The sequence below is a fragment of the Convolutriloba macropyga genome, chromosome 4 (genome assembly GCF_964194025.1).
Source record: "Convolutriloba macropyga chromosome 4, txConMacr16.3, whole genome shotgun sequence".
Taxonomy (NCBI): Eukaryota; Metazoa; Xenacoelomorpha; order Acoela; family Convolutidae; genus Convolutriloba; species Convolutriloba macropyga.
Window position 1 is genome coordinate 72,939,038 of NC_134471.1, and position 16,613 is coordinate 72,955,650.

The following is a 16,613-nucleotide window of genomic DNA, read 5'->3' on the forward strand; positions in this document are numbered from 1 at the left end:
CTAGGTAGATTGAAGGCACTTTTAGAACAGTTTCTTTAAGAAGTTTTAAAAAATCAAGCCCTTATTGTAGCCGAAAACACCAAAAATGATCTAATACAGAAAATTTTATTGATGCTTACGTTATATGCAACAAATTTTGGTTGAATACGGAATACTTTGAAACCATAGCTGAGCTAGCTTTTAGTAAATGCATATTGCTCATATATGTTCACGTATAAGATTACGTAGCTTTAACAATATGTTTACACATTTATAAATGGGGGGTGCCTAACTAAGCGGGGGGGGGGGGCGCTAGCAGAAAAGATCCTGATCTTTTTGAAAAAATTGCTAGTCGCCAAAAACATTGTTGCAATCTTAGCTATCAACACCAACGAAAGCAAGCCCAGAGTTAAAATATGAATTTTGGAGTGTCCGCATTAATGACGACCAAATTTGTCCTCTACTTTGAGTCGGCGATAAATTCTTTACTTTTTGACGTAATAATATAAATGTCCGCAACTAGAATTTTATCTGGTCGGGGTTAAATTTGAGCTCACGAACGAGCTCCCGTACCTAACCTTCAGAGATCATCAGTACTGAATCAGAACAAATTCAGAGAAATTTAGGTTTTCAGTACTGAATCAGAGATAATTCAGAACGAATTCTGAATTTCTCTGATTCAGAGAAAAATTCAGAATCAACTTTCTCTGAAAATCTCCGAATCAGAGCAAAATCAGAATAACAATTTCTGAATCAACTCTGATTCAGAGCAAAAATCAGAAATTTTTTAAAGCAGCAAAACAAACAAAATTGGTAATAAAAACTGGCTCTGAAATAGGTCTTTGCAACAATAGCAGTGATAAAAGTAGGCATCTTGAGTTTTTCGCATTTTTTAGAATATAAAAATTAACTATGATTCTGATCATTTTTTACAACATCTGCTGCATATCTGAGCACCTGGTTCTATGATGCAATTAGAGACTCTATACTAACCAAGAATATACAAAGCTTTTGGTCAGAATGTGTTCCTTTGAGAGAAAAAACTGTCATTATAGAAAAATAATTTGCGACTTTCTCTATAATCACTTATATAAAAAAGTCTTATATAAAAAGTCTTATATAAAAAGTCTGTTAAAGTAAATTGTTTGATTTTCTTGATATTTATGTAAACTAAACCGTATGGCCGCTTCGTATTTAACCTGCAAAAATGGCAAAAAAACACATATGAGAAAAAAAATTGTCATTATATAAAAGAAATTGCATTTGCAACAGAGAATTTTTCAACTTTTCAAACTATTTTTATATGAAAACTCGTCACAAAATGTAAACCTTTTCGACGATATAAGTAAATATATCCAAAAAAATTTTGACAGAATTCTATAGTCGAAGGTGGAATACGAATCGTAAAATATGAACTGTGAATCTGCAGAAGAAATGGTCAGAATGTGTTTATTTGAAAAAAGTTGTCTTTATTCAAAGAAGTTGCAATTTTCTCTATAATCCGTTTTAAAGTTAGGTCTTATTGTTATTGTGAAATAATGCAATTTTCGGGTATTTTTGGTTTAGAACTAGTTGTATGAGCTATATGAACTGTGAATCTGCAGAAGAAATGGTCAGAATATTTTTATTTGAAAAAAAGTTGTCATTATTTTCTTTTGGAAAATTGTACAAGCTTGGTTTTTTTTACCATGCTATACCAGTTTTCCTAGAGTTTATTTCAGTAATTCTGCCACTGCCGGTCCCCAGCCCGGAATGAAAAAGGAGGAGGGTTTAAACCACACATAACATACTGGAAAGTCTCAAAAAGTCAGTCTTTAACTTGACTTGAGGAGATTTCCGACAACCTATTTTATAATTTTCTTCAATTTCTACAGGTATTGTATGAATTTGTATATTTTTCCCAAATTCAGAGAAGATCAGAGTCTGAATCAGAGTTTGAATCAGAGAAAAATCAGAGTCTGAATCGGAGTCTGAATCAGAGAAAAATCAGAGTCTGAATCAGAGTCTGATTCAGACAAAAATCAGAGTCTGAATCAGAGTCTGATTCAGAGTCTGTATCAGACTCTGAATCAGAGGAATTCAGATCGAAATGTGACCTGAATCAGAGTCTGAATCAGTACTGATAATTTCTGAATTTTACTCTGATTCAGTACTGAATTTGCTGTTGAGTTAGGTACGGGCTTGTATAGCACAATAGGTGAGCATGTAGAGATTTATGTACGCATGGCTAATTAAAGTCAGAGAGGAAACGACAAATTTGCATAAAACTAGGTTAAATATCCTGGCAGGATATCAAAAGGTGTTCATTAAACACACCATTTCTTAGAACGACAATCAATACTATTGAATAATCAAATAGCAACTTCCGAAGGTTTCCATTTCTACTTTGGGTGTCCCATACAATACATGTTTATTTAGTTTTTTTTAATAAGCTGCGATCAGAATTTTGTGTGCAGTTCGTTTTCTTACACACGGCTTCTGTGAGTTTATCGTATCGGCTTTCGTTTCTGATTTTTTTGCTGTATTTTAGTTGTTCCACTCATTGAAAAAATATACGTCACAAAATCTGAAACGTAGCGAGAAAGCTGCGCGCTTAGACATTTTAAATATAACTCGTTGTTAATAAGCTATACTAGCCAAAATTTATCTTCTTAATCGTTATTATTTGTATTGTGTACAGTAAAATTCATCATCTTGTATCATTTGCTGGTTATTTGTAAGAGAACAGATTTTAATTTGAAAAAATATTGAAGAATTTTTGGTCAATTATTCAAATTTTGTACTTTTCAATTATCTGTCGTGTCATTGCATGAAGCGTAAACTCGAAGAAAACAAGACGTAAACGTCATTGTTTTTTTCTGTTAGTCAACTTACTAACTTTGAGTTTAATAATTAAAACTGAAGTTCGTTAAAACCACGTCTGAAAGTTACGCAAAAGAGGTAAACAAAAACACCCCACCTACCTACCCATACACGCTTTAACTTCTAACAACAACGTAAACACAAATTCATTTCTTATAATCTTATCAATTATTACTGTATTACGTAATCAATTTCGCGGAGCTTTTGCAAACATTTATCCGACCAGCGACAAAACTGAACTTTTGTTAAACAAACATAATGGATGAAAAGGCTGGTTACATACCTGTTGATCAACAACAACCACAACCACAGGCAATGGCGCCCTACCCCGCTACAGCACCGGATGTAGCAATGAGTTCAGGAGAACCCCAACTCCAACCACCCCCCTATCCTGTCAGTGACCGTAAGTTCGATCACTCTTTTCAAAGGTTTCTAAGAGTGTATATATGCAACAGCTGATTATATACCGTGTGCCTTGAGCGCGGGTAAAATTAGTCTCTAATACCTCGGAAACCCGTGATGAAGTTTCCACCCCAAAAAGTGCAAAGTTATTGGGGACCTTTTATAAAAGATATCCCTGAAAACTCTTGCATCGGTTGGGGGTAATGCTTTGAAAATAGAGTAAGAGTTAGGGTTATAAGGGTTTAGGTTATGGTTCGGGTTAGGGTTAGGGGGGAATTACACGTGGGGGCAAGGAGTTGAAAACGATGAAAGAAGTGGGAAGGGGAGGGGGTGTTTAATATGATGAGTTTGATTCAGGACTACTGGCATTAGTACCCCCCCCCAACTGTTACATTTATTGCAGCCGTTAAAAACCGGTGTCAAAACACAAAACCCAATGCAACATAACTGAAGTTAACCCAATTTCACAACTGCTTAAGTTAAGAATATTTTTGCGTTTTCAAGTCCAAGAAACGGATGTATAATCTAACCCCAGTCACGCCATGCCTCAGTCTTTATATAAAACTATGAAATTAAATTTAGGGAAAAAAAGATGTTCAGTATGATAAAACTGCCTCGGTCTTTATATAAAACTATAAAATTAAATTTAGGGAAAAAAACAAGATGTTCAGTATGATAAAACTGCCTCGGTCTTTATATGAAACTATAAAATTCAATTTAGGGGAAAAAACAAGATGTCCAGTATGATAAAACTGCCTCGGTCTTTATATAAAACTATAAAATTAAATTTAGGGAAAAAAACAAGATGTCCAGTATGATAAAACTGCCTCGGTCTTCAGATGAAACTATAAAATTAAATTTAGGGGAAAAAACAAGATGTCCAGTATGATAAAACTGCCTCGGTCTTTATGTAAAGCTATAAAATTCAATTTAGGGAAAAAAACAAGATGTCCAGTATGATAAAACTGCCTCGGTCTTTATATAAAAATATAAAATTAAATTCAGGGAAAAAAAACAAGATGTTCAGTATGATAAAACTGCCTTGGTCTTTATATAAAACTATAAAATTAAATTTATGGGGAAAAACAAGACGTCCAGTATAATAAAACTGCCTCGGTCTTTATATAAAACTATAAAATTAAATTTAGGGTAAAAAACAAGATGTCCAGTATGATAAAACTGCCTCGGTCTTTATATAAAACTATAAAATTGAATTTAGCGAAAAAAACAAGATGTCCAGTATGATAAAACTGCCTCGGTTTTTATATAAAATTATAAAATTAAATTTATGGGGAAAAAACAAGATGTTCAGTATGATAAAACCGCCTCGGTCTTTATGTAAAACTATAAAATTCAATTTAGGTGAAAAAACAAGATGTCCAGTATGATAAAACTGCCTCGGTCTTTATATAAAACTATAAAATTAAATTTAGCGGCAAAAACAAGATGTCCAGTATAATAAAACTGCCTCGGTCTTTATATAAAACTATAAAATTAAATTTAGGAGAAAAAACAAAATGTTCAGTATGATAAAACTGCCTCGGTCTTTATATAAAACTATAAAATTAAATTTAGCGAAAAAAACAAGATGTTCAGTATGATAAAACTGCCTCTGTCTTTATATGAAACTATAAAATTAAATTTATGGGGAAAAACAAGACGTCCAGTATAATAAAACTGCCTCGGTCTTTATATAAAACTATAAAATTAAATTTAGGGTAAAAAACAAGATGTCCAGTATGATAAAACTGCCTCGGTCTTTATATAAAACTATAAAATTGAATTTAGCGAAAAAAACAAGATGTCCAGTATGATAAAACTGCCTCGGTTTTTATATAAAATTATAAAATTAAATTTATGGGGAAAAAACAAGATGTTCAGTATGATAAAACCGCCTCGGTCTTTATGTAAAACTATAAAATTCAATTTAGGTGAAAAAACAAGATGTCCAGTATGATAAAACTGCCTCGGTCTTTATATAAAACTATAAAATTAAATTTAGCGGCAAAAACAAGATGTCCAGTATAATAAAACTGCCTCGGTCTTTATATAAAACTATAAAATTAAATTTAGGAGAAAAAACAAAATGTTCAGTATGATAAAACTGCCTCGGTCTTTATATAAAACTATAAAATTAAATTTAGCGAAAAAAACAAGATGTTCAGTATGATAAAACTGCCTCTGTCTTTATATGAAACTATAAAATTAAATTTAGGGGAAACAACAAGATGTCCAGTATGATAAAACTGCCTCGGTCTTTATATAAAACTATAAAATTAAATTTAGCGAAAAAAACAAGATGTCCAGTATGATAAAACTGCCTCGGTCTTTATATAAAAATATAAAATTAAAATTAGGGGAAAAAACAAGATGTTCAGCATGATAAAACTGCCTCGGTCATTATATAAAACTATAAAATTAAATTTATGGGGAAAAAACAAGATGTTCAGTATGATAAAACTGCCTCGGTTTTTATGTAAAACTATAAAATTCAACTTAGGGGAAAAACAAGATGTTCAGTATGATAAAACTGCCTCGGTCTTTATGTAAAACTATAAAATTCAATTTATGGGAAAAACAAGATGTCCAGTATGATAAAACTGCCTCGGTCTTTATATAAAACTATTAAATTAAATTTAGCGAAAAAAACAAGATGTTCAGTATGATAAAACTGCCTTGGTCTTTATATAAAAATTTAAAAGTAAATTTAGGGAAAAAACAAGATGTTCAGTATGATAAAACTGCCTTGGTCTTTATATAAAACTATAAAATTAAATTTATGGGGAAAAAACAAGATGTTCAGTATGATAAAACTGCCTCGGTCCTTATGTAAAACTCTAAAATTCAATTTAGGGGAAAAACAAGATGTCCAGTATGATAAAACTGCCGCGGTTTTTATATAAAACTATAAAATTAAATTTAGCGAAAAAAACAAGATTTCCAGTATGATAAAACTGCCTCGGTCTTTATATAAAACTATAAAATTAAATTTAGGGGAAAAAACAAGATGTTCAGCATGATAAAACTGCCTCGGTCTTTATATAAAACTATAAAATTGAATTTAGGGAAAAACAAGATGTTCAGTATGATAAAACTGCCTCGGTCTTTATATGAAACTAGAAAATTAAGTTTAGGGGAAAAAACAAGATATCCAGTATGATAAAACTGCCTCGGTCTTTATGTAAAACTATAAAATTCAATATAGGGAAAAAAACAAGATGTCCAGTATGATAAAACGGCCTCGGTCTTTATATAAAAATATAAAATTAAATTTAGGGAAAAAAACAAAATGTTCAGTTTGATAAAACTGCCTCGGTCTTTATATAAAACTATAAAATTAAATTTATGGGGAAAAAAACAAGATGTTCAGTATGAAAAAACTGCCTCGGTCTTTATATAAAACTATAAAATTAAATTTAGGGGAAAAAACAAGATGTCCAGCATGATAAAACTGCCTCGGTCTTTATATAAAACTATAAAATTAAATTTAGCGAAAAAAACAAGATGTCCAGTATGATAAAACTGCCTCGGTCTTTATATAAAACTATAAAATTAAATTTAGGGGAAAAACAAGATGTTCAGCATGATAAAACTGCCTCGGTCTTTATGTAAAATTATAAAATTCAATTTAGGGAAAAAAACAAGATTTCCAGTATGATAAAACTGCCTTGGTCTTTATATAAAAATTTAAAAGTAAATTTAGGGAAAAAACAAGATGTTCAGTATGATAAAACTGCCTTGGTCTTTATATAAAACTATAAAATTAAATTTATGGGGAAAAAACAAGATGTTCAGTATGATAAAACTGCCTCGGTCCTTATGTAAAACTCTAAAATTCAATTTAGGGGAAAAACAAGATGTCCAGTATGATAAAACTGCCGCGGTTTTTATATAAAACTATAAAATTAAATTTAGCGAAAAAAACAAGATTTCCAGTATGATAAAACTGCCTCGGTCTTTATATAAAACTATAAAATTAAATTTAGGGGAAAAAACAAGATGTTCAGCATGATAAAACTGCCTCGGTCTTTATATAAAACTATAAAATTGAATTTAGGGAAAAACAAGATGTTCAGTATGATAAAACTGCCTCGGTCTTTATATGAAACTAGAAAATTAAGTTTAGGGGAAAAAACAAGATATCCAGTATGATAAAACTGCCTCGGTCTTTATGTAAAACTATAAAATTCAATATAGGGAAAAAAACAAGATGTCCAGTATGATAAAACGGCCTCGGTCTTTATATAAAAATATAAAATTAAATTTAGGGAAAAAAACAAAATGTTCAGTTTGATAAAACTGCCTCGGTCTTTATATAAAACTATAAAATTAAATTTATGGGGAAAAAAACAAGATGTTCAGTATGAAAAAACTGCCTCGGTCTTTATATAAAACTATAAAATTAAATTTAGGGGAAAAAACAAGATGTCCAGCATGATAAAACTGCCTCGGTCTTTATATAAAACTATAAAATTAAATTTAGCGAAAAAAACAAGATGTCCAGTATGATAAAACTGCCTCGGTCTTTATATAAAACTATAAAATTAAATTTAGGGGAAAAACAAGATGTTCAGCATGATAAAACTGCCTCGGTCTTTATGTAAAATTATAAAATTCAATTTAGGGAAAAAAACAAGATTTCCAGTATGATAAAACTGCCTCGGTCTTTATATAAAACTGTAAAATTAAATTTAGGGAAAAAACAAGATGTCCAGTATTATAAAATTGCCTCGGTCTTTATATAAAACTATAAAATTAAATTTAGGGAAAAAAACAAGATGTTCAGTATGATAAAACTGCTCACTTCTATTCTGAATGGTGAACGAAAAGTAAAAAAAAAACGAATTGGGTGTAAAAGCAACAATAGCAACGGGTTCTCTGGGACTACTTTGTTTTTGCGCAACTCTAGGACTATTTACATGCAGTACACAACTTTTTTATCTCCACTAATTTGTAATGTCATACAACACAACTATTAAAAAAAATTTGAGCTGAACTATCTAATTTACAAGACCTTAAAAACCTGTTTTACAGGATGTTGGAAAGTTAGGCCAAAACTTAAGCAACTTAGCATAAACCGTTCAAGATGAACAGTAGACTTGAAGCCTCTTGCAAAATAAACTTTTTCGCAAAAATAAGTATGAATCAGAACCTCTAGCAACAGTGAGCATCTATATGAAGCAAATGCCGAATCACCTACTAATGTATGAGTAATGAAAGTAAATTTTAAAAAATTTTGCAAAAGATTTTTGCTGGTGTGTTGGTTTTTGTACTAATTTTGCAAGATGTAACAAAGACTGTTTTTGTGATCCTTAAGTAAGCTAGTAAATGTTCACTTAATTTCATTTTCATCTAGGTTCCAATTCTTAGCATGTTTATCAATGTTTACTTGCAAGAATATTGCTTAAAACTTGATTATAGCAGCTGTCCAAACCTGCTTTTAATTTTCACTAGAACTGACGCCGCTCCTTCGACTGAAAACAATGCGAGAGTTATCCTTCAGATTTGTGGGACCCGCCTTAGTTGGGTCAAAACTATAAGATCAACTGGGTAGTTCTTTGTTCAGACGATATTAACCAATCGATTTTCTCATTGTAGAGAGTTGAGCGTGGTACCATTACTAATGCCGTCTAACGTAAAAAAGTATAATAAGAAATTTTTTTTCACTGACTTACGTTGTTTTTTTTCACATTTTTGCAATATTTCCTCGAATTTTGATCAATTTCGCTAATATATTTTTTTGAAATTGTTCGAGACAATATCACTGGTTTAACTTGTACAGAGAGGTGAGTACTAATAAAATGATTGATTGGACTTTTAGGCTAAAATTTTGGGCAAAACTCTCGAGTATTCAGCTGCTTTTCATAAAAACGCACAATGTACTTCTTTTCTCCATATTGTCCTATTTCGGCACAACACCACATTAAAACGGCTGATACATTTTTTTTCAAACTCCGATTAGAGATAGTTTTTTTCGGGTTCCAATGAAAATGTTCGGAAAATCAAATCTAGTTTTTTCTTAGTTTTCGTCATAATTATCCAAAACTCATCTATTAAACTTTGATATTTTGATTATATTTTCAAATTATCTTTTGCTTATTTTGGAAAAAACTAAAGTTTTTGATGGATAAGCAGGAATAGGAATATTGTGGATTTGTTCTAATCGTGGATTTTAATTCTCGAAAAGTTATCTAGATTGTATTGGGGCGCGGTCTTCTTTTATTATTTTTGCTTTTTTGTTTTTTATCTTATTTACAGACCAGATCATAGTTGTTGTATTTAGAACAATCATTGATGCCAACCAAACCACGAAAGTCACCGGTAGCAAAAAAAGAAAAATAATTTCTAATGAATCAGGATTCTTCCACGCAAAACTGACAAATCAATTGAAAAATAAATTTGAACACTAAATATGCCTTCCTATTGTTTGCATAATACCTAACCATCATAATTCTGCATTCTATTTTCAGAAAACAAACTATTTGAATTTTTTTTACAGAAAACAAAAAATTACTACAAATTAGATTTAAAATTAACGGAAAATCAAATGTTTTCAAAATATCAGTGCCGCGTGCCTCTTAATTCGTTGATCATTACCTCATAAAAGATACCAAGTGAACTGCTTTCAGGGGACAGTATTTGCTTTCATAATTTTTCAGTTGATCATGTTTTCGATATACAGCACACATCGTAGAACAGATGCAAAAACGTAGGCTCAGATGTAATAAGATTTAGGTAAATTTTTATTTCTTAAAATTTGGCATCAAATTTTAGACGTTTCTATTGTATATGTCATTGCTGAAAATTTCATTTAAGTTCATGCTTATTTGTTTTGATCACTTCAAGTAAAAATGAACAAGAAAAGATCCAAAATTTTGAAACAAATCGGAAATCTTTTGTTTGAGAGTTTGAAATTTTTTGCTTGCCTGTTTTCTTTACTGGGAGCCAGAGTTAATCATACTTTAGGATCAGTTTATTGAATTTTCTTAGACAACTTTATAATTTACGTCAACTCTTCTGGTTCTATTGATTTTAATATTAGAAATAACTCATAAAAGTTTCCAAAATAATTCCTCAAAAAAGTCGACAACATTTCTTGTAATCGTTTGTACAATTTTTAATTACAGAAAATTGGACACCTTCATAAATTTATTATTGACTTTTCTGGTTCTAGTGTTATTAAAAAGTTGAAATAACTCATAAAAAATTGACAAGACCTCTTATACTCGATTGTACCTTAATTATAGAAAACAGTTTACTTTTCTGAAAATAGAGTTATAAGTTTAATTTCCAGTTGTAAATTTGCATCGAATAACGTGCACAATGTTGCCCAGAAAAGTTTTCAGCCTTTCGGTACTCCGAAAAAAAAACATTTTCATATATTTGAGTGTTTGACAGAAACTGTTTCTGGTGGTCAACAAAACTTCAATTCATATCCGAGCCAACCTCCTCAAATAGCAGCACAACAGCAACCAGAAGCATACCAGAACCAATACCCACCTTACGGTACGTCAACATAGTCAATTCAATCTTGGCTATAACCTAATCAGCCTCTAATTTTTTGTTAACTGGTAATGAAAGTTAAAAAGTACCCTCCCTGACTCTGGGTGAAGTCACCAAGATTTTCTGACGTTTATTTAGAACCGAGAGGTGGTTCGAGATGCAATGGCAAAATTAGGTGAAATGCCAAAATTAGTAAATTTGAATATATCCAGTTTTCAATATTGTAGCTTCCTAGGTCTATAGGTGGACTATGGGCGTTTTTCACACCTGTGCTTAATTTAGTTTTATTTTAATTTGCGTTATAATTTGCGTTTTCTTTTATCCTAAAGGAAACTTGAACAAACGTTTCCACAAATTAGATTTTATTAAAAACAAAACTATCAAAATTTTATCCACTTTTTTTGCTGTGTTCTTGATAACTTTTTTCCCAGGAGCCCCCCAGCCAGGACCTCCACACCCAGCTGATCCGAAGACAGGACCACCCCCATCGGGTTACCCTGATCCTCCGAACTACCCCAATCCGGGACCTCCCCCACCTGCCCCAGGACAGGTTCCACCAGCTGTGGTCGTACCAGCTATATCGGCTCCTTACTTGGGTAAGCGAACAACAGGGCCATCTGGAGCAGATTAACTTAAGATGTAGTAGCGATGACTAAAGACTAAGTTGTTCTGTTATTGGCCCTAGTTGAGATATTTTCGGTTTTTCAGCATGAGAAATCGCCGGTATCGTCGTTTTTTTTCAAGCCCAAAGCGAAATTTCCTATGAATTTTATTCGGTCTTCTCAACTAGGGGGAGCGTTCTTACAAGCAAATAATTTTTGGATCTTTCCCGTTTGTGATTTGGCGCTTGCTCTGTAACTGAGGGTGTATTATGTCTGCGGGGGGGGGGGGGGCAAAACAGGAAATTTTTTTACAAGTATCTCAATTTTGGAGCAACCCTACAACTATCTGATTTTTGGATACCCCGTAACCAAATATTTTAGTAGCAATTGTAAAAAACTAAAATCCGTGTTTATATAGCTTTCTAAGACGCAAAAATTGCAATAATAGATGGTCATCAGCATATTGTGTTCTCCTGGAGTATTAAATGCATAAATGAATTTCTATATTATCTTCTAAATGTAAAAGAGCAAGTTTCTTTTTTTCTAATCAATACTCTGGAAACAATTTATTATTATTATAATATTGTACCGAAGGGAGAAACATACCCCAATTCTTAGTGATGAATAATGGGAAAGACCCGAATTTTGGAATTTTGATGCGGATTTTCCTCTTCCGGAGAACACGTGAACAAACTTTTCCTCTGTTCAATGACCAGGTCACAAGAGTGCAACAGTGAGGTGTCAGTTCTGTGCAGCCACAGTGACTACCGAGACAGAGTACAAAGTTGGGTCTGGCACTTGGCTCTCTTGTCTGGCTATATTTGGAATCGGAATTCTCTGTACTCTCTTCATTGGCATCGGATGCATGTATGTAGACGAGAACTGTAAATCAAGGAGTCCAATTTCAGATCTTTTCTGTTTCTGCCCCCCTTCCCGGGTCGAGGTTTGGCGGTGATTTTTTTTAAGAAATGCGGTGAAAAGCGGTGAAAAAAAAATAATTTTTACCGCGTATTTCTTACATCTTTTTGCGGTGAACGCGGTGAATAGCGGTGAATTTATTCATTTTCACCGCGTTCTCAGTATTCTTACAAAAAAGGATCGTCCCAACACGGGTTTGAACCTGTATCTTCCTGCATGCCTTCACCTGCTTAATCCACTGCGCCAACTCTCACTTACAACGATGAATTTTCTTGTGAATTTAAATTAGATTGAGTAAAGTTTGGAAATCATATGCAGTGAATTTTTGTAAGATATTCGGTGAATTTCGAGGTGAATTGTTGTAAGAAATGCGGTTAAAGGCGGTGAAATATTTTATTGTCACGGCATTCACCGCAATCACTGCATTTCTTACAAAAATTTACCCAAAGACCTCGACCCGGGTTACATAATGATTCAGTAAGTAATGTCAGGGGATGCATACCCGTACCATGTCCACAGAACCACCAGCTCTGATTCAGAAAAAAACAAAGAATGTCCCAGCCCTAATTCAGAGTCTTATCAGGTCAAATACAAGGCTGCTAAGAGAACACTGCAGAAAAGATCTCTTGAAGTTTCTTTGAACAGAGAAAAATCAAGAGTCTTTGGTCAGAGAAATCTGTAAAGTCTGTCAAGAGTAGACCCAAGACTTGGTGACCTCTTGGCAGACAGGGCGCAGGACTTGGGATTTCGCTTAGCAGAAAGGATATAAGACTTGATTTGAGGATTACAAGGATGAATTTTCCTGGGTTCAGGGGCACTTTTAACATAAGTTTGAGTATCCTTAGAATCAAATAAATGTCAAATTTATCAGATATGATTATGAATGCTGTCAAACCTAAGTTTGTGGCTCTTGGTAAAGTATGGTTATCTTTTCAAGGCCCAAGAATTTCTCAAAAATACAAATTCAGTACACACTGTTGAAGAAAATTGAAAAAGTATAGCTAAAAAATCATAACAAGGCCAAATTCTATGAATAAATATAAAACAACATTCACAAGCAAACACAAAAAACTACTAACAAGCAGAATGTAAAAACACACAATGCAAAACGCTTCTTGAATAGCTTGACAAAACTTATCCTGAAGCGGAAACTTTCAAAATAACGAAAAAAACGCTTAAAAACGTAATTCGTTTCCTAGACAAGCTTGTTCAAAAACTCCTTTTGATATGCATCCCACACATAGAGTGGGATTTTGACTTGGAGCGTAGTTCGATTTCAACCACTGCTTGACTAGCTTGAACAAAATATTTTAAAAAGGCATTTTGCAATATAAAAAACGTCATTTTCTGAAAAAAAAAATAAAAGGGTTAATATGTTGAATTTTGACTCTCTTCAATATGCGATTATCCCCTTGTGAGCTGAGTGGTAACAACCCTCGATGAGTTCTTGGCTTATGAAAAGAGCGCTCTCAGGCATAAGGTGGTGTGAAAAACCCTGCTCAGTTCAAATGGTTCATGAAAAGAGTTCAGCTCGACTTTGTCACTTGGCTTTAACTTGACCAAAAATTTGCAGGTAGACTTTAACTCAATCCAAATTCTTTGTGCTGAACTTTACCTCGAGCCAAATGTAAGCTGGACAACAGCGGGACGCAGCTGAATTTTAGATGGAACCAAACGTTTCAAGTGCACTTTAAGAGTTGTTATTGCACTTCAAATTGTTTGGCAAAATTCCAACTCTTTCTAAATTGGAAAGGCTTAGGCAATGCCAGTTTGGCAGTACCCGTTGATTTCCACATGGAAAGAAAAAAAAATGGAAAGCAAACACCCCCCCCCCCCCCCAAAAAAAAAACAGACGCACACACATACACACGCAAGAATTTTTGGATATTTCCGTTTATGACCCCCTCCCAGTTTAGAGGGTGCATATTATCTGCACCCCCCCAGACGCACGTGTCATATTTTACATAATGATTTACCTTTAAATGAAACGTGCTCTGTAACTGGGGGGTGCATAACGTACTGGGAGCGGGGTGTGGATGGCACAAGCGATCCGAAAAAATCCGATAGTTATTTTGTCTATTCAGAGGAGATCTAGGCTAGGTTACGTGACGCTCAGTTGACGCCAAACTTTGGCAGTAACTTCATCGGAGCCATGTACCTTATAAATGTCACGTAACGTGTCTTGTTATTTATCAATTTTTAATTAAGTTTGGGACCACTTTGCCTTATTGTATAATGACGGTACTTATCTTTTCTCCTTTTTCAGATTGTTCTTCGTGTGTTGGGTTCCCTGTGTGATCGACGAGTGCAAAGATGTCACGCACTACTGTCCCAACTGCAGAAAAGTCATCTCTCAAAGAGGAGCACTTGTCTTAGGGCGATAGAAACACATCAACATTTGTTACGGAGAAAGAACAGAAGAATTTGACAAATATTTTTATACATACAACACGTGAAAAATTAGAAAACCTTTTGTATTAAAACTTGAACAAAAAACGGATCTAAACGGATCTATTCTGTTTCGGCTCCCAGTGTTTTTATGACCCCAAGTTACGAATTATATGTTGTTATATAGCACGTTACTATGTAAGAGAATAGCACGTGCGCCTGGGGGTCATAAAAAATTTATGCTCACTAAGCTGGGGGGCCGAAACAGAATAGATCCCAAAAAACAAGGACGGTGGTTGATCGTGCCGAATCAAATTCTAACTGACGCTGTTAACCTTGCAAGAATATTGAAAGATTTCACAAGAAATTCTTACAAGATCATGCAAGATTCTTCTTAGATCTTGCAAGAATAAGAGCCAGTTTTGACTAGGGAATCATTACTGGAAACTGCAAACATTTTTGTTCAACGGAATCCGGGTTGATGTGGAAATTCTCTATTTTGAAGAACAAATATTGGTTTGGAAAAGTAATATCAGCATTTGGTTAAGCATTTATTTATGTTGAACGACGCGTCTAATTATAATTTCGAGATGAGCCACGAAATCGCAAGAAGTTATCCATTTAGAATTTGATTTGTGGGTTTTGATCGCCAGATCAGCCAAAACGATATTAATGTTTACGTTAAAGTTAATATTTGTAAAACAAAACTAAATTTTTCAATAACCAAAACTCAATTTATTATTCTGATTTTAGTATTAAATATTGTTTGATGAGACTAACTATGTACGAAAATTATTAAATCATCAGCTATAATTTAATTAATTAATTGAATTTATCAGCTACAACAATTAGCGACATGTTTTGCTCTCTCCACCTGATGTTTAGGATCTCAGATCTCAGAAAACTTATGAAAATTTCGTTACACGTATGGTTATAGAGTTAAAGGTATGGTGACACTTGGAGAAAGCTGAAGCTCTACAATCAAAAAAGTGTAGAAAACTGAGATATACCTCCGAAACACAACAATATTTGTTTGAAAACTAAATCTGAAATTCTGATATGTCGATACCATTAACTTTGAGATCATCCCGAACAGACGTATGAAGTGTTTTTTTAAACAAAACTGTAACATCATTTTATACTGAAACAACAATCCGCTCTAAAGTTCAAGAAGCCTAACAATTTCAGGTTCTCAAAAATTTGGATTTATTGATCACAGTAAACCATGAAACCTCATTGATAAAAATGGACTTCACATAAACTTAGATGCATTAGTTGAAGTTGTTGTACAAGATAATGGCAGGCTCAGTGCATTCGAAGTAACAAAATTATGGAAATGATCAAAACTAAGTTTAGCGGAGAATACCGTTATCCTGTTCCCGCCTTTTCATTCAGATAACTAAGAAAAATTGAAAGACATCTAATGTTCAAGTTTGCAACATTCAGCTTTAAGTGCTTTTATGGTTAATATATGCCAAGAAAAAGGAAAAAAAAATACGAGAAATTTGCAAACTCGAACTATATATGTTCAGCTTTAGAGTAACCACGATAAACCATGATGACATGGACAGATTTGTAACTTATTTTTCCACGTTGAAAATTGTACTGTGTATATGGAATTGCTGCGCTTTTTGATGTCATCAATCCAAATCAGCATCATAATCCACTGAGAAATCCCCTATCAAATTTTGAGTTCTACTGGATATATCAGTTTTTTATTTACTTCTTTTTTGAGAACCTAGGTTTTGAGACATACTAAAGCCCTTTGTTAACCCATTTGGAAGACCATAACCCACCAGTTTTGGAGCCCAGCCATTTTAATTTTTATAAAAATGTTTCTAAACAAAAGGTGATTTTTCTGTTGGCAGTCCTAATCTTTCTTGCTTTCCGTTTAGTTCTTTTCATCTTCTAAAATTTTTGCATTTTTGCTCGCTCAAATCACAATTAATCAACAGCTCA

General features: G+C 33.1%; 1 protein-coding gene across 1 annotated transcript; it reads left to right on the plus strand.

Moving 5' to 3' along the window:
• Window positions 1-2,743: 2,743 nt before the first annotated feature.
• LOC142338660 (uncharacterized) lies at window positions 2,744-14,807 on the plus strand. Its single transcript, XM_075388512.1, has 5 exons — window positions 2,744-3,244; window positions 10,642-10,749; window positions 11,178-11,342; window positions 12,065-12,215; window positions 14,533-14,807. The coding sequence occupies exons 1-5, from the start codon at window positions 3,100-3,102 to the stop codon at window positions 14,648-14,650; spliced, it is 687 nt and encodes a 228-aa protein (XP_075244627.1). The 5' UTR covers window positions 2,744-3,099; the 3' UTR covers window positions 14,651-14,807.
• Window positions 14,808-16,613: the final 1,806 nt, after the last annotated feature.